General features: G+C 37.0%; 1 protein-coding gene across 1 annotated transcript in view; it reads left to right on the top strand.

The window, feature by feature from the left end:
* Positions 1 to 5497: 5497 nt before the first annotated feature.
* Positions 5498 to 26903, top strand: part of LOC149198954 (uncharacterized) — a 74425-nt gene continuing 53019 nt past the window's right edge. The window contains exon 1 of the mRNA XM_089400417.1: positions 5498 to 6064. Coding sequence (XP_089256543.1) covers positions 5530 to 6064 — 535 coding nt within the window. The 5' untranslated portion in view covers positions 5498 to 5529. The remainder of the gene's footprint in view (positions 6065 to 26903) is intronic.

The following is a 26903-nucleotide window of genomic DNA, read 5'->3' as shown; positions in this document are numbered from 1 at the left end:
CTGTAGCTGCCACATATTCAGCCTCTGCTGTAGACAATGCTACAATGGACTGCTTCTTAGAAGCCCATGAAATGGCTCCTGAACCCATATGAAATACATAACCGGAAGTGCTCTTCCGATCATCTACACTTCCAGCCCAATCACTGTCACTGTATCCAACCAAACCTGAATGTTCTGAGGCATGATATAGAATTCCAAACATTTTGGTACCTTTGACATACCTCAAAATTCTCTTTGCTGCCTGCCAATGTGCCTCCTTCGGCCTCTCCATAAATCTAGAAATCAAACTAACAGCATACATTAAATCAGGCCTAGTTGCTGTTAAATACATAAGGCTGCCCACTATGCTTTTATACAAGCTAGGATCAAAATCCTTGCTGCTGTCCTCTCTGCTGAGCTTTAATCCCATTACTGTGGGAGTGATCGCTGCCTTGCATTCTTCCATCTTAAATCTGCCCGAAACTTGATTTACATATCTTGCTTGAGATATAAAAATCCCTTTTTCATTTTGATCTACTTCTATGCCTAAGAAGTATCTCAAAAACCCATGTCAGTCATTTCAAATTCATCCTTCATGACTGATTTAAAATTCTCAATGAGCTGATCATCATTACCTGTGAAAATCACATCATCAACATACAAGACAACAATTAAAATTTTACCATCTTTTTCTTTGATGTAGACAGTGGGTTCTCCTTCACACTTGTCAAATTCATTATCCAATAGATAAGAATCTATCCTGTTGTACCATGCTCTTGGCGCTTGCTTCAGCCCATAAAGAGCTTTCTTCAACTTGCACACTTTGTGCTCTTCACCTTTCTTCTCATAACCGAGAGGCTGTTCAATGTACACCTCTTCCTTCAACACTCCATTTAGGAATGCTGACTTCACGTCCATTTGGTAGACTTTCCATTTGTTTTATGCTGCTATGGACAGCACTGCTCTCACTGTTTCCATTCTTGCAACCGGGGCGAAAGTCTCCTCATAATCTCTCCCATATTGCTGCTTGTAGCCTTTGACAACCAGCCTTGCCTTGTGCCTTTCAATCTTGCCTTCAGCATTGCTCTTGGTCTTGTAGACCCATTTCACACCAATGACTTCTTTGCCTTTTGGTAACTCAACCAAATCCCATGTTTTGTTTCTCTCTATGACATTCATCTCTTCATCGATAGCTTCTATCCATTTCCTATCTTTAATTGCATCTTCGAAATGAATAGGATCATCAACATGACAATACAAGGCAAATAAGGAATTCATTCCTTCATCATAAATGTCACTTAGATTTCTAAATTTCTTACCTCTTTCACTTGGTGTGCAAGTGCTTGAAGATGCACTTGAATTTCCTCCTTGTGGTGTGCTTGGAGAAGCACTCTCATTGATCCTCAATGGTGTACCTTGCTGTCCTTGTGTTGGCGCTGCTGTTTGGGGATGCATTTCAGCCACTTCCTCTTCATCTTCATCATGAGACAAACAGTTCTTGACATTCACTGTTTTCTCTATGCTTCCATCCCAAGCTTCCTCTTCAATGAATTGAACATCCATGCTGACAAAGAACTTCTTGGTAGATGGAATGTACAGCCTGTAGGCTTTGGATTCATCACTGTATCCAATGAAGATGCATTTCTCCCCTTTGCTGTCCAACTTCCTCCTTAGCTGATCTAGAATGTGTGCATAGGGCACACACCCAAAAACTCTCATGTGGGTGACTCCTTGCTTTCTTCCACTCCATGCCTCTTCTGGCACTTTGTTCATCACTGCTTTTGTAGGACACCTATTCAATATATAAACTGCACAATGTACAGCTTCAGCCCAATACTCATTTGGCAAATGCTTTGCCTTCATCATGCTCCTTGCCATCTCCATGATGGTTCTGTTTTTCCTTTCAGCAACTCCATTTTGCTGTGGGGTGTACCGAATTGTGAACTGTTTATGTATTCCATTTTCTCTACAAAACTTTAGGAATTCATTTGAGATATACTCACCTCCTCTATCAGTTCTCAATACTTTTATGTGCAGCCCGCTTTGGTTCTCCACAAATGCCTTGAAATTTTGAAATTTCTCAAACACTTCACTTTTGTTTTTAAGGAAATATATCCAAGTCTTTCTTGTAAAGTCATCAATGAATGTTAAGAAATATAGGCTGCCTTCTAATGATGGAGCTTGCATTGGTCCACACAAATCTGAGTGGATAATCTCTAAGGGTGCCTTTGCCCTTATGCTCTTCCCTGATGGAAAACTTTCTCTGTGTTGTTTTCCCAAAATGCAGCGTTCACATAGGCTGTCAGGTTTCTCTATCAATGGTAATCCCTTTACCATTCCTTTTCTGCTCAATAAGTTTAGACCTCCAAAATTTAGATGCCCGAATCTCAAGTGCCATAACCAGTTCTCATCCTTTGGCACGCTTTGGAAGGCCTCTTGGGTGACTGCTGCCATCTCCTTCTTGTTCTTCAAGTCTGCCCGGATCCGGAGAGGGAACATCCTGTTCCTTGTCATCTTCACTTCAGCAATGCATCTTTTGCTGGGTGGTATGTCCATGATGGTGCACACATCATTTACAAAGTAAACATTGTAACCCTTTTGGATAAGCTGTCCAACACTCAATAGGTTACATCTCATTCCGGGGACATAGTAGACATCTGCTATGGTTTTCCTTTCTCCTTGTTTTGTAAATATTTTTATCTCCCCTTTTCCCATAACAGACACTTTACAATCAGTTCCTAGTGTGACCTCTGATTTCAAATTCTGATTTGAGGCTGAAAAGAGGGCTATATTCCCTGTCATATGGTTGCTGCAACCTGAGTCTAAAAACCATATGTCCTCACTATGTGTTTCAACCATGTTACAAGCTAACAGGACATTGTCTTGACTGCTGTTTTCTCTTGTAACATTGGCATTTTGTCTGCTGTTCTTATCATGTTGTTTCTTTCTACAATCACTAGCATAATGTCCATACTTTTTGCAATAATAGCATTGAACATTAGATTTATCATACCTTTGTCCTTGAGCCTGATACTGATCTGTTTGTTGGCTGCTGCCTTGACCTTGGTTCTGATTTGGATTGCTGCCTCTTCCTTGTGCATTTGCTGAGCTGTTCCTTCCACCTCTATTCTGGCTTCTGCCTCTTCTTCTTTTGTTTCCTCTGCCTTGACCTCTTCCTCTTCCAAAGGACATCTGGGTCTTGAAGGCTTGCTCAAGAGATGAGTTTTCATTCCTACTCAACCTCTGCTCATGTGTTATCAGTGATGCATGTAGCTCATCAACTGAATAGTTTGAGAGATCCTTTGTCTCTTCAATGGTGGTGACTATGGCATCAAACCTTGAGGGTAAGACCCTCAATATTTTCTCCACTATTCTTCTATCTTCAATTGTTTCTCCATGAGTTCTCATTTGTGTGATTACACCAATCACATGAGTGAAGAATGATTCAATGTTGTCTGACTCCTTCATGTTCAAATTTTCAAAATCTTTTCTCAGCATTTGCAATTTTGCTGTCTTCACTCTCTCCATGCCTTGATAGACTGTCTTGAGGGTTTGCCATGCTTCATTTGATGTTTTAGTTGCTGCTATCCTTGGAAATATACTCTGGTCTACTGCTAGATGCAACAATAAAATGGTCTTTGCATCCTTCTTCCTATTGCTCTTCAGGAGATCTCTCTCTCCCTGAGTTAATGCATTGAACTCAGTTTCATCTGCTGGTTCTTCAAAACCTTCCTCAACTATTTCCCATAAATCTTGAGAAGCAAACAAGGCTCTCATAGTTATAGACCAGTAGTCATAGTTCTTCCCATTAAACTGTGGGAGCTGGGTGTTAAACATACCCATACCAGTGCTTGTGCTAGCCATTCCTTGATTGTGTATGTTTAAAAACAACTAACTGTTTCTTCAGCAACACAAAAAAAACTTTTGAAATACCTAAATCCTTTGATGTCTGAGTCTTCTGTCTGCCTGAGAAGTTTTGCTGCAGCAACAACCTTCTCCCTTCAGCTTCTTTAACTTCTTTAAAGCGCCTAAGCCTGCTCTGATACCACTGTTGGTTATTTTTCAAATGGAGAAATACCAAAACCAAAATAAAATTCACCACAGAGACAATGCTCTGTTTACTCTGTCCAGGATCTTTTGCAGACAACCTCTTAAAACCAAAATGACTCAGAAGACACCATTACACAGTCACAAAGACATTTCTATTAATTTAGAACAAATCACTGATACATATTTCTTCCTCTGTCCAAAGAGGGAATCACAAAAAAAACTCTGTTGCAGTCACAGATTTTCCACTGCTGTGGATATTACATAAAACAATTTCAAAACATACCTTTGTTTTTCAATGCCAGACAAACACTACAGCACTGCTGTGCATATATAAAAAAATAATCGCACTGCTGTGCACCAAGACAACACACACTGCTTTTCGCAGCCACCATACATACCACACATAAAAAAACTTACGCCCGCACTTACATAACAACATAAAAAAAACAAGTATATTGAAAATATAACGTGTGCCCATAACAATATTAAAGGGCCTCACCTAAACTACATAAAACATATATATAAAAAAATATATAATAATATATGTGGGACGTGTGCCCATGACTAAAATTAACGCCTCCACCTAATATCTACGAAGACACATTAAAGACCATTGATTCCACTACGGCGGTCAACAGAAAAGTCATTCATTCCGAGTAAAAATTGATTTGACCCAGTCCCGTATGCAGCTTCGGAGATCGACGGCTGACAACACGCAAGGAGATCGGACGGCTGGAATGGATATCGGAAGGCAGTTTAATGCTGGGCTTTACCTCCCGATATGTCAGAGTTGCTTACGTCAGGCGAGAGCCACGTGCCTGCACCAAAACGCATCGGAGGCCAATATACGGAAACTGCTTTTCGTTTGATAGCGGTGCGATATCCCTCGGCGGTTTTATGGTTTCGTTCGGTGGTTTTGGGCTGCGTACGTAGGCAGCGTTGAAATTATGATTTCAACAGTAACTTCACCAGCCATGACTTCCCCCAGTTATTTAACAAATGAATTCCTTGAAGTAGAAGATTTTTTCAATTTATTTAAAGAATTTGGTGTGGTTATCTGGTCGTCGTATGAACAGCATAGAAGGGCAGATCTGAAATGTAGATTGGATTTTCTAGATTACCTTGAAATGTGAACAATTGTTTAGCTTCATTGTTGTTACTGATCATTTCCTTTGTCTGTTTGAATTTGTGGCAACAAGCTGCAATGATGGCTGCTACCATTTCAAAAAGGGGTCTATAATTTCTGAACTGGATTAGAATCTCTTGCAGAGATTTCGATTGATGTGTGGTAGAAGTAAGGCCGCCCTGTGGGCATCTGTTGCAGCCAATACGCTGAGCACTGGCACTGGGGATTGCGATTATTTTTGCTGCGGCGATGCAATCGTGTCTTGGGTTCTTTTTTATCCTTTCCCACTAATATTTTTGAAGGCTCAGTATTACAGATACCGGAGATTGAGGTGAAGTAAGATGTTGTCTTCTGCAGTTATAATTAAACATAAGATGGAGAAAAAAGCGGCGAAAACGTCAGGGAGTAGGCCGAATCCAAGAAATGGATCAGTGCAAAGACATCGGGGCGACATGACCAGGTCTGGAAGAGCTCGAAGACCAGTGCCTCTCAATTTAAATCTCCAGCAAGAAGTTCATCATCATGAGAAAAACTTCCGTAGGCGCTCTTCGCAAACCCAAAAGACTTGGGAGGCTTCAGCTTCATTTTCATCATCGAAATTGAAGAACAATACGACTGTAACAATGAGAAGACCAAAGACACAACCTGAGCTTCTCAATCAGGATCAGTGGAAACACACGACTTGGACGAATAATCGAGTGGATCAGGCGTTAGGCGCTAATAAATTGCTGGTGAACGTGACAGTTGAACGGAGCATTGGTTCCCTGCGTGCATTACTCTCCAATGATGCGACAGTGGAGGATGCGATTAAAGCCACCCTTGTGCTCTATGCCGAGGAAGGGCGTAAGCCATCTCTCAGCAACGATCCCACTTTGTTTGGGCTCCATTATTCACAATTCAGCATCACCTGTAAGTACCTTAATTTGTTTTTAGCGCTGTAAACTGCTTTGAATTTTATATACAATTTCAATCTAATATTCCAATTTTGGAGTGATAGATGGATTGTTTCATTCAATTGCTTAAGGTTACAAGATTATAATCGTTTTAGTGCTGTTAACTGTTTTGAATTTTATATACAATTTCAACCTAATATTCCAATTTTGGAGTGATAGATGCATTGTTTCATTCATTTGCTTAAGGAATTTTGGAGTGATAGATGCATTGTTCCTTTCAATTGTTTAAGGTTACAAGATTATAAAGACTTAGAAACATTATCGAAGCCCGCTCTTGAAATTCCCTCTTGCACGAGTGAATTTCGGAAGTGCTCTCTAGTTTTTTTCGCAATTTTTTTTAATGAAAATATGTTCCAAACACAACACAATTTTTTTTCCAAAGGAACAAATTTTTTTGAGTCAGAGAGCCTAATGATCAAGCCTATGGCCTTAGTATTGATATGCATTTCATGGTAATGTTAATGTTAAATTCTTAAATTAAAAGTGACACTCTCTTTGATCTAGATGGATCTTGATTGAATCGATTCATATTGGCTATGTAATGTTTTGAGACTCCGATGGTCATGGATAACAACAGATCCTCCAAATGCTCCAAATTTTACAATCTCAGATGTAGTTGAACTCAGACTCATTGCGTAGATATTGTCGTCATGAATTTAACGCAACTTGAACGACTTAAATCCTCCTACAAAGAATTTATGCAAAGTCAAAGTTTAGGTCATGCTGGGCAAAAAGTCAAAATCAACAGTTTTGGATTCTCACGAGACCAACACCAAGTCAAAGAGCTTGTTGCACTTGTGGTATATTCAGTTTGCAAAATGGCCTCTGTATGAGGGAGAAAACATGTTCTGAAGTTTGGCCTCCGTATGAGGGAGAAAACATGTTTTGAAGTTTTTCTCCAATGGGCAAAATAGAGGCTAGAGCAGGCCAAGTGGCAGTCTCTCAGCAGGACACATGGTGCGGCAGGTCAAACTCCAAGGTTGGGGTCGAACTTGTGACCACCGAGATTACACTACAAAATATTACCAACAAGCCACTACAATGCTTTATTATCCATGGGCACATGGATATATTTAAAGGTTCGTTGAATTGGTATGGTGGAAGGGTTGGCGGAGCCTGCCATATCTCGCAGACCCACCAAACCCCAGTTATGCTTAGCGCTCTTCCAAACGGACCTGCATAAATGGCGCGGAGCAACCATATGATATAACAATTGTCCAAAGTTAATGCGGGGAAAATGGTATGCATCATCGCCAGATTAATGTTCAAACATTATACCGTTGAAACTATATGCCACGGGTTGAGACATTATACCACTGTCAAATTATGGTTATGTACTTGTTGTAGCAGCGACAACCATCCTCCAAAATTTTTTCTTAGCTTCGTTTTGAAGCCTCCCTACCAACCATCCTTAGAAGCATGTCTTGCACTGCCTAGGTACATATGCTTTAAGTTGAGTTTCTTGGCTTATCAGCTTATGTTTGCTAGTTTTTTGCCTTTCACCCGTAAACTGACATCCCGTGACTTGGTCATCAACTAGATATTGTCCTCACTTGCAAAATTGCGCAGAATTGGAGGGCAACTAGCCTTGCTCTCCAAAATTGTGGAGAGCATCAAGGTAGCCTGCTGCTCTCCAGAAATGCATAGAGCAAGCAAAATACCTTCACTTTGAAAATTGTGTAGAGTAACCCATCATTGGGCTCGCTCTTAAAATTTGTGCAGTTCTCGCTGGAAGCCTTGGCTTCAATCCAAAAATTGCGCAGAGCTTGAGGGGCAACCAGGGCCACTCAATGCAAAAACCGTGCAAAAGTCATCCAGAGGCTTGTAATATGTTGCATGTGCTCCTAATTTGACCCATTCCCTCCAAGACTAAGAAATCTTGCTCTGCATGCATGGGTTGCTTTTTCCTAAAAAAGCAAAACGCGAAAAGCATCCCTAGATTTTAGGGATCCATTTTTAACAGTTGGGGGTTACATTCAAAATTCATTTTAGAAACCTTCCGCCAAGTGTTGTTTTTTCTTATATTTGTGACATGCGCGTCATAAGCCTTGATCTTGTCAAAACTTTTTATTTGACCCTTCAGAGCTCATTCTTCACTTCAATCTTAGAGCTTTCACATTCCCATCGCATCTATGAACCTTCGGTACACTCAACTAAGATTTTTCGTGGTAAGTTTGATTTTCATGTCTTTTGCTGCTTTTCTGTCGCTTTATGTATTTCGGTTTGTGTGAGTATTGTTTGCTTGGTTTCATTGAACGTTTGTTGTTGTTTTAATGCATGTAGCTTGCAGAGCCATGCTTTCAAGTTTTCCATTGCATCTCCTTGCCATCACATGCATGGCAATGTTTCTACACTAACAGTTGTTGTTGCAGCGACTCGCTTCACACAATTACTTGTTTTCCCGTTTACTGAAACTTATGCTCACTGATTGCATGCATCTGTGATTCACTCATGTATGCACCCAGCTTCACACATGCATTTATTCTTTACTGTTTTCAGTCGCTTGTCGGTGGGTCTGAGTTGCCTTGTCATGGACCTTGCCTTTCCCGACTTGCACTACGTATTTATGGGATGGAAGACCATGCCTTGCTCCCAAAAATTGCGCAGAACTTGCCTCACACTGGCCTCCTAGGCTTGCTCTGCACAATTTTGAGAGGTAGTGCCTCAGTTCACCCCCAGAATTGCACAATGCAGTTTTACCGGGTTGTAGTCATGCTGAATGAAACTGCGCATTGCACAGTTTCAGTGCTCAGTAGGCCAAGCTGGACTCTGCTCTACACAGTTTCCATAGTCAGTCAGCTCACTGACAGTCCGGACTATGTTCTACACAGTTCTGGCAGTCAGTCTCCCAGCGTCCCAATGAAAATTGTGCAAACCTTCTAGTCAGTCACCTGGGTGTGTTTCATGTCAGTCCTCAAGTTGCTTTTGGTTTTCAACTAACCGTTTTCTTTCCATGAGTGTTGCTCTATCTCTAGGTATCACAGGCGTTCATCAATCTCTCAACAATACAGGTATAATGGCTTCCAAAAGAGCAGGGTCAAAGGACACCATTGAGAGTGAAAATGGAGATGTGGTCAAGCAAGTGTCTATGAGCTTTCCCATCTATGAAGACACTAAGTTGTTCATAGACAAGGAGATCAAGATGAAATAGCAGGACATCAACGACATCTTTTCAAGCATAAAGATGCATTTTCTTGGACTATAGAAGCAACCAAGGCCTTAAAACATCTAAAAGATGGAATGTGCCAAGCACCAGTCTTAGCTACACTAGACTTCACAAAAACTTTTATTGTGGAATGTGATGCCTCAGGAAATGAAATTGGTGTTGTTTTAGTGCAATATGGAAAATCCATTTATTTTGAAAGTCATACAAACAAAGGAAAGTATCTACGAAAACCTATTTATCAGAAGGAAATGTTGGCAATACTACATGCCCTAAAGTAATGGCGGACTTAGCTAATGGGAAGACACTTCAAGGTAAAAACATATCATGATAGTCTTAAATACTTTTTGTAACAAATATTATCTTCAAAAGAGCGGAAACAATGAGTGACAAAGATGTTATGTTATGACTTTGAAATCTTCTACAAAAAAGGGAAGAAAAATGTTGTTGCAGATGCACTCTCAAGAAAGGATGAGGATGTTGAAGTATTGCTTCGTGCCATTTCTATTATCCAACCTGAGTGGATAACGAAAGAAGGGATGAATGGAAGAATGATGAAGAGGTGTGGGCACTCATTAATAATTTGCAGCAAGATCCCATTACATCTTATACTTTTAGCTAGAAAAATGATTCAGTATGGTACACAGATCGCTTATATATTTGTAAGAATTACCAACTCAAAAAAAGAGATTATTTTGGAATTGCACGCCTATCCCTTAGGAGGGCACTCAAGATTTATAAAAACTTACCATAGGATCAAGAAGGCATTTTTTTATGGAAAAATGATTGGTTTTCCAACAAAATGAAGTTGAGACAATTAAGACCTCGGGTCTGTTACAACCTTTAGCCATTCCAAGTCAGCATTGGGAGGAGGTCTCAGTGGATTTTATCATAGGTTTACCCAAGTCTGAAGGAAAGAGTTTCATGATGGTGGTAGTCAATAAACTTACCAAGCATGCACACTTTTGTGCATTATCTCATCCTTTTAAAGCTAGTACAGTTGAACTGCATTTATTGAAATAATTCAAAAGATTCATGGAAACCCAAAGATTATAGTAAGTGACAGAGATCCCATTTTTGCTGGAAATATTTGGACATAATTATTTCCTTGTCTTGGAACTCAATTAGCTCATAGATGAAAAAATGTTTGGAAGGATATCTTTGTTTCTTTTAATATGATAAACAAACACAATGGGTCAAGTGGTTAGATCTACCTGAATGGTGGTATAACACTTCCTTCCATACTACAACAAAAATGACACCATTTATGGAACTTTATGGATATCATCCACCATCCATCACATCAACTTTAAGATAAAATTATCGGGTTCAATAAGTGGAATATCACATTGAGCATCAAAAAAAAGTTCTCCAACTCTTAAAGGATAACCTCACTCTGGTGCAGAATCAAATGAAACAACAGGAAAATCAGGATCGCAATGAAAGAAGTTTTGATGTAGGTGACTGGGTATTCTTACAACTACAACCATACAAACAACTATCTCTCAAGCAAGCTAAGAAGGATAATAAATTATCACTCAAGTACTATGGTCCTTACAAGGTGTTGCAAAAGATTGGTACTATGGCATATAAATTGGAGTTACCTGCATCTTCCTGAGTACACCCATTTTTCCATGTTTTATGGTTAAAGAAAATTATCGGTGACAAGCTTCCAGTTCAAACAATGTTGAGAGAACTTGACAAAGAAGGAAAAGTAATATTTGAGCCTGAAGCAGTTACGAAACAAGAACCCGGTAGCTACGGAAGCGATCATTTTAGCGTGTCTCATTAAGTGGAATAATTTACCCGCTGAAGATTCCACATGGGAGGATGATAATTTTATACAAAAGCATCCAAAACTACTCAAATGTTGAGGAAAACACCTTTTTCAAGGAGAGGGCCATGTTAGGTCCCTATAATACTAGTTTAGCCCCCTTATTGTTATTGTTGTGCCCATGTAGCCCCCATATTGTGATTGTTGTGCCCCATAAAAGCTCACTATTTTTATTGTTATGTAGGCTCTAATTATATTGTGACCCCTTATACTCCTATATATACAAAGGAGGTGTTGTCATTTGTATCATCCAAGAATTGTTCATTTATGTAATGTAAAGGAGGTTTCCCCCTCGAATAGGATAATTTTAAGTCATTGATCTATCTATTTGTGAGTTGGTTGCATAACAAGTGGCCTTCAGTGGATGGTAGTCTGTAGATTCATGAGATAAATGATTTCCTATCTGATAGGAGTCAGCATACTGTGAAACAAGTCGAGTCTTCCGACTCATGGGAGTAAATTGATCCATGTAAAAAAATTCAACAAAATAATAAAATAATTGAGCAGTGCAACAACAACATGGTGGTTTTTTTCCTGAGGAAGGGTTTTCCATGGAACATACTTGTTTCCATTGTGTCGATTGATTTTATGGTTGCATGTTTATTTTGATGCTCTAATCTATGGTTTTGTGTTTTAGTTTGTGCATGGATTAAAGTAATTAATAATTGGTGAAAAAGTTTATATGTGCTCTCACTACTAATTCACCACACTCCCCTCTCAATAGTGATATAATTTCCAACAATTGATATCGGAACCAGCCTCTCAGGTGCATATTGATTGCTAGAGAGTGGATCTTGGATATTTTGGAAGTTTTTTGCAATTTTCTTTCAAAATGGATCAACAAGGAATTTCAATGCTTCGTAAAGGTAAATTTGTAACTTGGAGAGCAAAGTTGGATTCACATTTTCTATCACTTCATGAAAATATTTTGTTGTCTGTAGAGTATGGAGTTATAGATATTTTTAATAAAAAAAGCTAAAGAGATTATTTTGCATGGAATTCCGAGATATAATAAGTTGTAAGTGAAGAATTGTGAGACTACCAAATAAATGTTGGACATGTTGTAGAAGTTGTATCTTTGAGAAAAATGCATTTTTTAGATCTGGAAAATGCAAAGGATTCTACTTTTATTGTAGTAACAAATCAATCCTCCTCACAAGAATAATATGGGAGCTCTAGTGATGGAAAAGATGATGAGAAATCCAAGATAATGGCACTAGAAGTGGATATTCAAAGACCTGAGGCTAAAAATAGAGATCAACAGATGTTGTTGAAAATGTTTGATGAAAATGAGTGTGAATTCAAAGAAGAAATTTCATATTTGAAAACTTAGTTGCAAGAAGGAATGAAGATTGAGATTGGAATGAGGAAGTAGTGCAATGAGTTGGAAGATGAGTACCAAAATTGAAAGTTGAAGCAATTTCTACTAGAAAAGAATTAGCGCAGTTCAGATCTAGTGCTCGAGCATCAACAAGCAAATTAGAAATTATTGGAGCAGCTAGTCGCAACAATAAAATGGTGAATCAACAGAAACCTCACCAGCCATGCATGAAGAAGAACAATAAGAGAAGGAAAAAGAAGAATAATAGAGTAGGAAAGTGTTATAATTGTGGAGTTTGTGGACACATAACAACAACTTGTAATAATGGAGAGATCAAACTTTCTCATCAAAAAGAGCAGCCAAAGGAGAAGCAACATCAAGCATGCATGCAAAGGAAATTTCCATCTGTTACATACAATAGTCCATTTTATGGTTATTATTTCTCATACAATGATTTTAGCCATAGGGCTATTGATTGCAAGGCACATGCAAGGAATATAAATCATATTAATAGAAGACATCGGGATATTCCTCATTTCATTGGTCACATAAGATGTTTTATGTGTGACAATGTTGTCCATAAGGCCAAGGATTGCAAGCAACCCATGTGTTTCAGGGGATCCAATTAGAAAATGAAATGAGAACCACACAAGAAGAAGAAGGATCAGCATATAATAGTTTGGAGGAGAAAAAAATAGTAAGGAACTCCCACAAAAAATTGAGGCATGCATGGCCTTAGGGGGAGAATATGGTTGCATAATGAGTTGCATGAATCTTAATTGTGCAAACATTGGGGAAACTATATGAGAAGACAAATCTGCATTTTTAGAGATGCGTGTCTTCAGGAAGAGTATATGAGGTTTGAAGTGTATTTTCATTTTAAATATATCATATTTCATGTTCATTTTATTGATACTAATGATGGTATGGAAGCCTTGCATTGTCTAGTTGTGATGAATGATCACACATTCAGGGGGAGAATTTGTGCTTCCAACTGGACTTGCAGATTGTTGGCATCATGCTCACTTTGGAGGAGTTTTATTGTGCTTATTTGTTGTAAGTTTGTTGTAGGAATGGAGTTTGTGCTGCTACTTCCATATATTAGCAAATCTCATATGTTTTGCATGATATAGTTGATGTAGATCAAGAATTTATTCTATGGAAAAGTGATAAGGGTGTCAAGAATAACTAGAAACTTGCAAGAAATGAATTAAAAGTTCAAGGAGGAACTCATGTGCATGATGAGATAGGAAACTACAAAATTTTCAAGGATAGTAAGAAAGAGGAATGAGATCTATTGGTAATTGAAAATGGACTCAAAAAATATTTTACGTAATAAGTTTGTTCTATATGTAAGTGTAACTAGAAATGAAAATCGTGGAAATGGAAATTAACAACCTTCCATAAAACAAGCAGAAGATTGTACATGGCAACCATATACCTTGGAGATCTACAAACAAAAGTGGGAGAATAATGTTACAACTCTCTCACACCACATTATTCAGATGTTGATGGTTGAGTGGAAGAGAATGCTTCAAGGTGATAAAATATATGATGAATGGAATATATGGAACAACCAATATAACTTTTGGTTTGATGAAAAGGAGAATGCCTTATAGATTGATTTGCATCAAAGAAGAAAATTTAAGATCACGAAGACACAAGAAGCAGAGGTTAAAGACAACCAAAAGGAATATAAAAGAAATGAAGACATGAAAACATTTATTTGAATTGAAGATGATTCATATTGTAGAGTTTTGAGATGGTTGATGCAGAATTGCATTAATACAAGTATGGACCCTGCTAAATAAATAATAACAATAGAAGACAATGACAGGGTTGATGTAAATGATCATTGATACCTGATCATAAGATGTATATATTTCTAGTTTTATATTTTCAAAGAACAATTTTCTCAAGAAGAAGAGATTTAGAATGAAGGAAGAAGAGTTTTTACAACTATTACATTGGGCGTTACTGAGGTAAATGAGGATTATAGTGAATGTAAAGTTGCTGCGTGTAAACAAATTTTTTCATCAAGTCCAAGAGGAAGTGAAGACAAAATAATTTATTTAGAAAGCGTAAAGGTTGAAAATGAAATTGGGGATACCCTGAATGCAAAGATAAATTAGCAATTTTCCGAAAGGTTCAAGGGAAAATTCTTATAATGACAGTGAAGCATAAGAAATTACTTTACATTTTCATACCAAGCAAGAGGATAATTTTTTTTAAGATGAAAGGATTCCACTTGAGATAGTGAGCATGTGGAAAATGGAAGCAACAAAGGAGTTATGTATTGTAACCTCTATAAATTATCAATTCAAGGAGTTGTGGATTGTTGCACTTGACAAACTAAATAAAAAAAAATTGAGATAGCAAATGATATTAATGGTGGAAGCCAAAGATAAATAAATAATAGAAAATTCATGGAGAAGGGTTTTGAATACTTTGAAACCTTAAGAGAACATTTGTGTAAGTATAAAATATTTTGTGAAGGAGTGAAGTGTCTAATTCAAAGAGGCAGTAGTTAACATCAAGAAAAGTCAAAAAAGTAGGGTTAAGGATAAAGATTCCAAAGTGGATGAAAAAGAATAACTATCGCAAGGGGTAGATGGTTCGTGATGAAAGTTGGAGAAAGAATATTGTACAAGGAAAAAATAAAGTTTGGGATCCTAGAAGGTTGATGGTAGCAACAAAAAAAAAACAAGACAATGAGGCAAGTGACAATCAACAACATAAGATTTGGAACCTTGGATGACCTCAGTCGCAAAAGACTCATGATCAGGAGATAATGAATTATTTGTTCCTTTGTAGTATGATGTAGGGGCATCAGTCAAACTTAGTATTACCCTGAGAAGGTCAAAAACATTTACCAAAGGAGTTGGTTCCTTAAAGTTTGGAATTTGTTGAGTAGCTTCTTATTTGATTTGCCATGTAATTTCTTAAGTTCAGTAAACTATTAGATATTGTTTGATAAGGAATGTTTTTCCAAGATTATACCTTCATTGGCTTACTTGATCATGTTGTTGTGGATCCTATGGAGCCCAGAAATAGTTTTAAGATTGGAGTTCGTATTAATGAAAATGGGGGAGCATATATTGGGATTTCATGTGCTATTAACGTTTTGTAGAATGACCTGTGTTGCTTGTTATCATAATCCCTTTTGTAATAACCATTCTATTTAGTATTAAGTGTATGCATAGACCATTACAAAGTAGGATCACATTTTTTTTCCTTGGCGTAACAAGAGTGGGAATTTAAAGTCTCCTAAGGAACCTTGATTGAGAATCTATATCCTTCACTAATTTGAGTATCGACAAAGGTTCTGCTAATTCATCAAGGAATCTTCCAATTCATATATCTATTCATGTTTCTAGGCCTTCAGGCTATGGGAGTGTTCAATATAAACTGAGGAAATCCTTCATAGTCTGACTCAGAAACTATTTGAGTGAAATCATTAATTGATAGAAGGGTGCATTTCCATTCATTTCTAGATCTAAATCTTAGAGAAGTTTCATCTGAGGAGAATGTTGGATGAGATTCATCAAGGAAGATTCATTAAAGAAAATGATAGAAGGCTTAGATTTTCAGCCGAGGGAAATATGTCATTTGATAGTCGAGAAGGACAAAACCTTCTTCGACAAGAGTTATGAATCAAAGTCTATCTCAGGACATAAAATGGAGGAGACATGTCACTCGATATGCCCAAGAGATAGACTTTTGTATGGTAGTTGCAATGAACAGAAATTTGTCTTGAGCCAAAAAAGGAGGATACACACCACTTGACGGCTGAGAGACAAAAGCCTTCGCTATCGATTAGGCATTCGAAAAAGTGGAAAAGTAGCTTAGTAAGGAAAAGATTAAGACAAAGATTCCATCCCCTGGAAATAACGTTGGTCATATTGCATTCCGTTAGAGACTGCTAGTTATAAAAAATATAGTAGCGCCAAGCCAAGGTAGAGTGGAAAGGAGGATCAGTACCTCAAATAACTGCAGAGATCGTGGAGGCTATTAATATTTGTAGTGTTTCAAATTTCGAAAGGATGTGAAAGGTAAGTGACTTTGCACTTTTGTGTTATGAATAACCTTGGATCACCTACTCTATATCGATTAGTGACAACCCATCTAAAATTTGAGGTTTATATCAGTAGTACTAATATATAAAAGGGCCCCCACACATATATATAGTAATGTGTGTTTATAAGTTCGTATATAGGTTGGGATTAAGAGTTTAAATTAGGGCCAAATACAAGCTCATAACACTTTTTTATTGGCCTACATCTTCTTCCATAATTTCTCCATATCAAAATCTTTTGCAATTTCTTCAACAAATTTCTTTGTAACAACTGTAGACCCATTGTCTTATATATCTTCCTCTTCTTCAGTTGGCTCTTTTACAACTTCTCCTACCACTTTTGTTACAACAGACACTTCATTAACAACTAAAATAATTTGTGGCTTATTTCGATGTTGATCAATGTTGCTTCCCCTTTCACTATATGTCATCTCTAGAATGTTTCAGGATTGTCAACACATAGCTATTGCTTCAATCTTGAGAATAATATTATCATCTAAACCTAGTTGAATGAGAAACATTGTTGCTACATCATCCTTCTTTTTAGCTATAAGATGATCCTTTTGATCTTGTATCATAGCATCATAAGTTACTTGACTTGGGGATTGTTGAAACCCATATATTACAATATCCCATAATTTATCCATTCTTAATATGGTTCTCATATTAATAGCCCAAAACTCATAGTCTTTATTACATAAAGCATGCTCATAATGTGAAAATCACCTTTCAAGAAAGAAATAAGCCCATTTTTAAATAAGGAGAGAAATTCATTCTCGTAATGTGGAATTCACCTATCAAGAAAAGAAATAAGCGAATTTTTTTAAAATCTTTTTTTTCTTGTCGCTGACTTCTTTCCAAATAATAATAAAATATAGCCTTAAATTATTTTTGAAATTTTTTAATAAAAAAAATAAAATTTGTTTCTTTTATAACTCCCCAAAACTATATAAAAAAAAAAACTTATCTTTAATAGAATAATTTAAAATCACTTTAAAATGATAAGGGATTCACTGATAGGGGTCTTGAATAATTAAAAGAAAAAAATACCTTTGAAATGTTAAACCTTTCAAACTAACCTTCAGCTATGTCTAGGGCTACAACCCTCCGAGATGATGAAATATTTAGGGAAAAAGAGTCTTGCTCAAGACTTTAGTTGCGGAGATCAAATCACATCTAAAATGGAGCTAAAAGAACAGAAATTTAACTCACAGTGTCCAGAACAAAGGAAAACTTAGTGGTTGCGTGGTAAAACTAGACGTGAAATTTCAAAAACAAATCCCAACAAACTATACTTTAGATTATATTTCAAAACACATGAAAATACATTTGCATGATAAATAGAGGTTGCATCTCCTTCACGAAGTAAAACAAAATTCTTATGTGATTTACACTTAGCTAGGAGTTTGATAAATGGAGGTTGCATCTCCTTCACGAAGTAAAACAAAATTCTTACTGTGATTTACACTTAGCCAGGAATTGTGGAGTAACTCTCTGTAAAACCCCATAACAAAATTGTTTTTAGGCGCACACCACAATTTGCTCCACAATTTCATCCTCTTGACCTCTCATACTTACACCCCCTCGACTAAAAACAACTTCTTCACATGTATATTCAAGCATACATTTCAACACATCAACTCATTACAAAACAAAACATTAAGACACACGATGGGCGATTTTACAAAAAATCTTTTTTATGTTGTAGAGTACATCTTTCAGTGGTGGAATAAACATTTGACCATACGTATTCACCAACCCTTCATTAAATGCTCATTTGAATTTAATTATATGATGTGTTGCGGAATGGTCTGATGTGTTTCCGAATGGGGGATTTGTACTCGTGCTCAGAACTTCATTTAATCTATGTCCTTCAACCTGCAAACAAAAATCCGCAACTTGTAAACAAAGTCTGCTCGCTTGATTTACTTGTGTACCACAAGTATGGATGATGTCAGTTTATTAACGCGGTAGTTTAGATTAATTTTTTCAACACTCCCCTTTAATGAAAACTACCACCATTTGACAATTCCAAAACAAACTCTAAGATAAACAAATTTTTCACGTGCCAATGGCTTTGTGAAAATGTATGCAAATTCTTCTTTTGACCAACAATGTTGCAACACAATTTCACCATTGTTAATCAATTATCTAATAAAGTTATATTTAGCATCAATGTGCTTGGTCCTTTTGTGAAAAAACATAAATTGTTGATAGTGCAATTGCGGAATTGTTGTCGCGGAAAATAGTTGTTATTCCCTCTTGGTCGTGGCATAAATCCCTCAATATTATTTTCATCCAAATTGTTCGACACATAGTTGTTGTTGCAGTGACATATTTAGCTTATGTTGTTGATAATGACACTATCGGTTGCTTCTTGGAGGCCCATGAAAGGGCTCCCGAACCCAAATGAAAAACATATCCTAACATGCTCTTTCTATCATCAACACTTCTTGCCCAGTCACTGTCAGTGTAACCAACCAACCTAAAACCATTTGTTGTGGTGTAAAGAATACCATACTCCTTTTTCCCATTGACATACTGTAAAATCCTTTTGGCTGCTTGCTGATGCGTCTCCTTGGGTGTCTCCATGAACCTTGACATAAGGCTTTTTGCATACATTATATCCGACCTAGTTGTTATCAAATACATCGAGCTATCCACCATAATTTTGTGTAATGTCATATTGACATTGTTGTTGCAATCTTCTTTGCTCAACTTCAACCCCATGACATTCGGAGTTGGTGCGGGCTTGCTATTTTGCATATTAAACCTCTCCACAATGTTTGCTACATACTTTGCTTGAAAAATAAAAATACCATTTTCTGTTTGCTCCACTTTTATGCCCAAAAAATACCTTAACAACTCCAAGACATTCATTTCAAACTCACTTTTCATGACTCATTTGAAATCAGTGATGAGGAAATCATCACTGTTTGTAAAAATCAAATCATCTACATATAAGACAACAATAAGAAGCTTAATGTCACTCTCTTTGATGTATAGAGTAGGCTCACCATCATATTTTTCGAAGCCATTGTCAAACAAGTAAGCATCTATGTTGCTATACCATCCATGCGGTATTTGATTCATCCCATAAAGAGATTTCCTCAATCTATACACCTTCTCTTCTTGGTGTTTACCTCATAACCAGGTGGTTGTGCAACATATACTTCCTCTTGTTGAAGAAAGTGTAACTAGGTTCAGTATTTATAATGACACATGATGTAAATTTGTATCTAGAAATTTATTTTGTAAAATTTGTGTCAAGGGTTTCATGCTAAAAATTGTTTTAGTAGCTCCCATTGTGAGCTCTAGGCTAGGTGATAGGATTGTGACATTATTGTGATTTTTACACTTGTAAATAATATGTCAAAATGATAAATTGTGTCTCCAAGATCAAGGGCAATAACCATGTAAAATTCCTCCTCCAAAAGAAAGGAAAAAGAGCCATTAATTTGGCACAAATAAGGCTTACATATGCATTGATAGAAGATGGCTTCAAGGAATATTTCAAGTCGGCTTATGAACAGTCATCAAGTAGGCCTAATGAGGCATCACAAGAAGATTATAAAAGGACCCCTCTCACCTCATACAAGGAAATCAATTCGTTCACTCTCTCATACTCAAGAACTAGGTCAAAATCAGAGATAAAGTTGTGAGGAAATGGTCAAGGAAAGGAGCTATAGATCAACGAGAAAAAAGAGTCTGTTCTACCATCCAAAGTAGCAAGAATTCTATCCACACGTGCAGTAATAGATTGAGACTAGGGCATCATCTTGTGTGCTCGTTTTGGCAAGGAAAGGGTTCATTTTTGGGATAGTTTGAAGGTAAGAAATAAGTGGAGGTATCCTAGTAAAATAGCGAAGGTTTAGCAAGGCTGGAAGAGCCCTAAACCTCTCCCACGTGTGAACTTGAATTGCATGCCCGTTCTTCTCTGATTTAGGGCTGCTAGGATAGTCATCCACAAGGTCTCCAAAAGGTTCGTTATAAGGGCAAGGGTAAGCATATTGATACACAAGACTAATATTTGACGCAAGCAAATATATAGGAGGGATGGGGCAGCCACCCCTTGACCTCTAGTGAAGTCATTCACAGTGATGTTGCAGACTTACAGGGTTGACTAAAATTGAAAGAGGAAGATGAAGTTGTTGGGTAAAAACTTGATTTGTAACCACCCTTGAAACAAATACACTTTGAGGAAAGGTACAAGGAAGGTAGAATCTTCTCCTAGCTCATCTAGAAGCTAATCCAGTTCATTGTACATCAGATATAGGATGGTAACAGTAAGAGGATAGTAGTAGTCAAAGGTACTTGTCTTGATCTTGGAGACACATCAGTCAAAGGGTCTCTGTCTAGGTCTTTGAAATTTTGTCAAGTGAAGATTCTACAAGAAGATTTTATGTAGGTTTTCCTCTCAAGGTATTGGAGAGGTTTCTCTTTGGCTGCTGCCTATACCTTGTGTTATTGTTATTTTTTCTATTGTTCATGCTGGTTGGTTGATGAAGTTAATGAACGCACACATAAGGAAGTTTTTTTTGTATAAATAAAAAGTTAAGAAGGACTTCACAAGTAGTTACCTAGATCGATAAATCATTAACATATTAAATCCATATATTTCTCAACATGGTATCAGAGGGTATGGTAGCACATCAAAGAAGAGCTGACAAAGAACATTAAAGAAGAGGCAATTCAGTTGAAGTTTAAGGTAAAACAAGATCTAGATCTACATTCTAAAACCCTAGATCTATCAAAGGGAAGGCAAGACATACTATTCTAAAGGGAAGATATATAAGAGGAAGGAAAAAAGCATCCTCACACTCCACTTGAAGAGAATATCCTCAAGAATAAGATATCAAGTTCCCTCACATTCAAGTTGAAGGACAAACATACAAGCTTCCTCAAGGCAGCCATCCAAAGACAAGCGTCAAGGATCATCATATCAAGTAAGTATCTTATTTTATGAGAAAAACTAATCTTGGAAAGATGTACTCTTACAAGGAAAGCAATAAGTTAGTTGGGGTTGCCAACTTCCTTGCTTGGAAGAAGAGAAATGACATCAACTTAAAAGAACAAGAACTTATGAAACATGTGCAAAAGAAAATTTATGTTCCTACTGACAGTCAAGAATTGGCCAAGTACAACAAGAATGAAATAAGAGCTCAAAATAATCTCATTGAATCTATCAAAGACTCTTTGATTCCCTATGTGCCCAAACTTGAAACAGTCAAGGAAATCTATGACAAATTGATAGAACTATTCTCCATCAGCACTGCAGGAGAAGGGATCTATTTAAGAAATGAGTTATACAAGATGAAAATCAATAAAGAAGAAGGTATAGCTCCGTACTTTATGAGGGTTTCTAAAATAATAAATCAGTTATAGGATCGTGGAGAAATCATGTGTGATCAAGAAATGACTACTTTAGTGCTAAATGCACTGCCTGAGGATTGGGGAAAATTTACATCCAACATATGAGCTAGAAAGGAGGCATCCTCACTCAATGATATTTGGTCAATATGCAAAGTGGAAGAAGCTAGATTGAAGGCCAAGGAAGACATTGTAGTTGTACCCAAGGAGCAAATATTTGTTTCCAGTTTCAAGAGAAAAGGGAAGTTCAGAAAATATGAAAGGTTTGGTCACTAGCAATGTCCCAAGAAAGACATGTCAAAGATTTAATGCTTTGAATCTCATGGATATGGACACTACTGGAGAGATTGTCCCAAGCGAAATAAGAATGGAAAGAGGAAACATGAAGCAACACATGTCACCCAAAAAATACAAGACAATCAAAAGAAGCCGAAAAAGGATGACCCACAAGATATTTACTATGATTGAAAGATCACCTCCTGCTTTCTTACATCTATCTTAGTTGCATGATAGATTGCATAAGAATTTTATGACATGTTGAAATTCATGAACATTCTTATGTAGTAATGGTTAGTACTTTCTTGAAGGATGTTTTGTCTGACTATGTACATTGTATTTTGTACCATTCATAGAGAAACACTTGATGTATAAGGATATGTTGAATCCTCTGAAAGAACTGTTAAAGTCATGATCCAAGTGTGTTGTATAGGAATTTATTTATGAAAGGATTCTAGGAAAGAATGAATTACAATCTGTAGGAAACCATAAAATGAGAACACTTTGGTTCTCTGAATCTCTGAAGGGTTTTATAGGCAAATATTCTATGTAAAGAATCCAGGTTCATGAAATTCAGAATGATGGTACTAAGAGAAGCTGCAAGAGTCAACTCAACTCCATTGCAGGTCAAAGATCCTTCAAGAAGTCTGTTGAAAGAATCATGGTATGATTCAAGACTGATGAGGTATGTATGTTATTGTATTTTAAGATATCATGTCATTTGTTTTTGGTATAGAAGATCTCTTTCTCTAGGTTGTGTAGGTGAACACATGACCTCATTTGAGACATGAGGTGTAGCACTACAGTAAAGAGGAAGAAAGAGATCCAAGAAGATACATTGATCTTAAGAATTCAATATCCAAGAAATATGACATCTCCCGATAGAAGCCATGAACAACTGTAAAAGAAGAAGAAGACCCTTTGACACTTAAACAACCTTGGAGATAGGAGCATGGAGGATATTGGTAAAAGATGTCTCTAGAAAAGGGCATCACCAAAAGGTAATATGTGATTTGTTTTGGTTTTTGACTTCTTGGAGAAGGCCTAGACATGTGTGTAGGTCCATGGAAAGAATATTTGTGAAGTATGTCACAATCATGTTCCTTGTGATCTAAATAAATCACCATTGAAGGAAAAGTGAAGATAGTTGGCCCTATGAAGAAAGCTCTAGATATAAAGCCAAAAAGGATACTTTCTGGGAAAGAAGGAATGACATGATGAAGGAAATTGATGGATGGTTGGACCCTACATCTGAAGAAAGTGATGACATCAAGGTTATGGTTAATTAAGCAACTAGAAGACCCTATAAAGTGTTGATGAACGAGTCCCTATTTGAGAGGGATCTCTGGAAAGCTTCTATGAGGAAAGGAACTTGAACAAGTTTCTGAGTAAGGTGAAACTTAGAACTCATTCCTGGTTAAGAGGGAGAGTTAGACATGACATTCTTGTCTTCAGTTTGGAAGAAATAATGGAGGATTGTGTAGTCATATTGAATCCGACACTCTTTGAGGATGTGTTAGGGCATCCAAGACAAGAGTGGGAAAGAGGAATGGTATTATTGAGGGCTGGGAACCCAAGATGAGAATAGTCCTAGTAGGGCATACTCGGAGAGCGCCCAGGTGTGTATGACCCTAAGAGAGGCAATGATGAAGCATGTTTATCAATCATTGGTCTCGCCAACATTGTATGCTCTCATCTAAGTGAGAGATAGAGTTGTTAGTCAAGGCCTTGCTAAATTAAAAAAATGTTTGTTTAAATGATGTTATAACATTGATTGCAAATACGATCTTCTTATGAGAATTATTTTGAGAACTTGAAAAATTGTCCAAGTACCATGTATGTATAAATACCTCGCTAGTTAAGAGGGAGCTTTGAATAAAGTGTAGCCCTATTCGGTATTTATAATGACACATGATGTAAATTTGTATCTATCAAATTATTTTTTAAAAGTTGAGTCATGGGTTTCGTTCTCAAAATTGTTTTAGTAGCTCCCATTGTGAGCTCTACGCTAGGTGATAGGATTGTGTCATTATTGTAATTGTTACACTTGTAAATAATATGTCAAAATGAATTTTTTGTCTCCAAGATCAAGGGCAATGATCATGTAAAATTCCTCCTCCAAAAGCAAGGCAAAAGAGCCATTAATTTGGCACAAATAAGGCTTACACATGCATTGATAGAAAATGGCTTCATGGCAGAATTCAAGTTGGTTTAGGGATAATCATTAAGTCAACCTAACGAGGCATCACAAGAAGAATATAAAAGGACCCCTATCACCTCATACAAGGACATCGATTCGTCCACTCTCTCATACTCAAGAAATCAATCAAAATTAGAGATAAAGGTGCGAGGAAAAGGTCAAGACAAGGAGCCGCAGGTCAGCGAGAAAAAGGAGTTTGTTCTCCCATCTGAAATAGCTTGAAGTATGTCCACACGTGTGGAAATAGATCAAGACTAAGGCATCATATTGTTTGATCGCTTTGGCAAGGAAAGGGTTCGTTTTTGGGTCAATTTGAAGGGAGAAATAAGTGGAAGTATCCTACTAGAAGAGTGAAGGTTTAGGAGGGCTATAAGAGCCCTAAACTTCTCCCATGTGTGAACTTGAATTGCAGGCCTATTCTTCTCTGATTTAGAGCTACTAGGACAGTCATCAAAAATTTGTCCAAAAGGTTCGTTATAAGGTCAAGGGTAAGGATATTGGTACACAATACTAATCCTTAAGGCAAGCGAAGATATAGGAGGGCTAGGAGAGAAACTCGACATCTAGTGAAGTCATTCATAGTGAAATTGCAGACTTACAGGGCTGATTAAAATTGCAAGAGGAAGATCAAGTTGTTGGGTAAAAACTTGATTTGTAATCACCCTTGAAACAAATAAAATTTGATTAAAGGTACAAGGAAGGTATAAGTTGCTCCTAGCTCATCTAGAAGTTGGTTCAGTTGTACAACAATTAGAGGATAGTAGAAGTAAGAGGAGAACAATAGTCAAAGGTACTTGCCTTGATCTTGGAGACACATTAGTCAAAGCGTCTTTGTCTAGGTCTTTTAAATTTTGTCAAGTGAAGATTCTATAAGAATATTTTCCATGGGTTTTCCTCTCGAGGTCTTGGAGAGGTTTTTCCCTGGCTGCTGCCTATATCTTGTGTTATTATTCTTTTGTTTATTGTTCATGGTAGCCGGTTGATGAAGTTAATGAACACACACATAGGGAAGAATTTTTTTGTATAGATAAAAAGTTAAAAATGGAATTCACAAGTAGTTACCTAGATCGAGAAATCATTAACATATCAAAGCCCTAGATTTCTCAACACTTCTTTCAGCATTCCATTTAAGAAAGCTGATTTTACATCCATTTGATACACTTTCCATTTATGTTGCGCAGTAATCAAAAACATTGTACACACTATATCCATCCTCGTGACTGGTGCAAATGTATCTACATAATCTCTTCCATATTTCTGCTTATATCCTTTGACAGTTAGCCTTACTTTATGCCTTTCAATGTTTCCTTTAGCATTGCTCTTGGTCTTATAAACCCACTTCACTCCAATGACTTCTTTTCCTTGTGGAAGGTCCACTTAATCCCATGTGCCATTATTTTATATTGCTCCTATTTCTTCATTCATTTTCGCAAACCGTTTTTCTTCTTTGACTTCATCTTCAAAATGGATTGGGTCATCTATATGACAAAGCAATGCAAATAAGGGATTTAAACCAACGTTGCTATCAACATAATCTTGCTCATAAATTTCACTTAAACTTATGATTTTTTCTCTTCTTATGCTTGCAAAAGATGGGTTGACATATCACTTGATGTTGCACTTGAAGTAGATGACGTTGTGGTTCTTTACAGTGTGCTTGGAGAAACACTTGTTTGATTGTGCGATGTTGTCCTATTATTTGTTGAAGGTGTTACCTGCTGACTTTTTTGTTGCGCTTGAATAGGAGTAGAAGGAATCATTGTTGAGGAATTACTTGTTGCGGTCAATTTCTCTTTATCTTCATGTGCATTACATGTTTTCACATTGATTTTCTTCTCTAAACTTCCATCCCATGCTTCCTCTTCTATGAACTGCACATCTCAGCTAATTATGAACTTCTTAGTTGATGGATTGTAGATCTTGTATGCCTTGGATTCATCACTATATATAACACATATGCATTTCTCCCCCTTGTTGTCCAAATTTTTCCTTAAACCATATGGGACATGTGCATAAGCCACATATATGGACACTCTCATGTGAGTGACACTATGCTTTCTTCCACTCCATGCATCTTCAGGAACCACATTCTTAAAAATTTTGGTTTGACACCTATTAATGATATATGTTGCACAAGAGATAACTTTAGCCCAATAGTCATTTGGAAAATGATTTTCCTTCAACATCTTCCTTTCCATTTCCATGATGGTCTTATTTTGTCTTTCCGCGACACCATTCTATTGAGGTGTATACCTTGTTGTAAACTGCTTGTGAATTCCATGCTCCATACAAAATCAAAGGAAGTCATTTGAGATGTATTCTCCACCTTTGTCATTCCTCAAGACTTTTATGTAGTGACCACTTTGCTTCTCAACAAGAGCTTTGTATTGGCGGAAGCGCTCAAACACTTTACTTTTCCGTTTTAGGAAGTAGACCTATGTCTTCCTTGTATAATCATCTATATAAGTCAAAAAATAATAGCTACCCCAAATTTATGCTGTTTGCATTGGTCCACATAAGGATGAATGGAAAATATCCAAAGGTGCCATTTCCGTT

Source organism: Pinus tabuliformis, chromosome 2_1, assembly GCF_031772625.1.
Source record: "Pinus tabuliformis cultivar Carrire ecotype Pingquan chromosome 2_1, CPIR1, whole genome shotgun sequence".
NCBI classification, from domain to species: Eukaryota; Viridiplantae; Streptophyta; class Pinopsida; order Pinales; family Pinaceae; genus Pinus; species Pinus tabuliformis.
The sequence above is the reverse complement of the archived record's forward strand: the minus strand, read 5'-3'. Positions and strand labels throughout refer to the sequence as shown.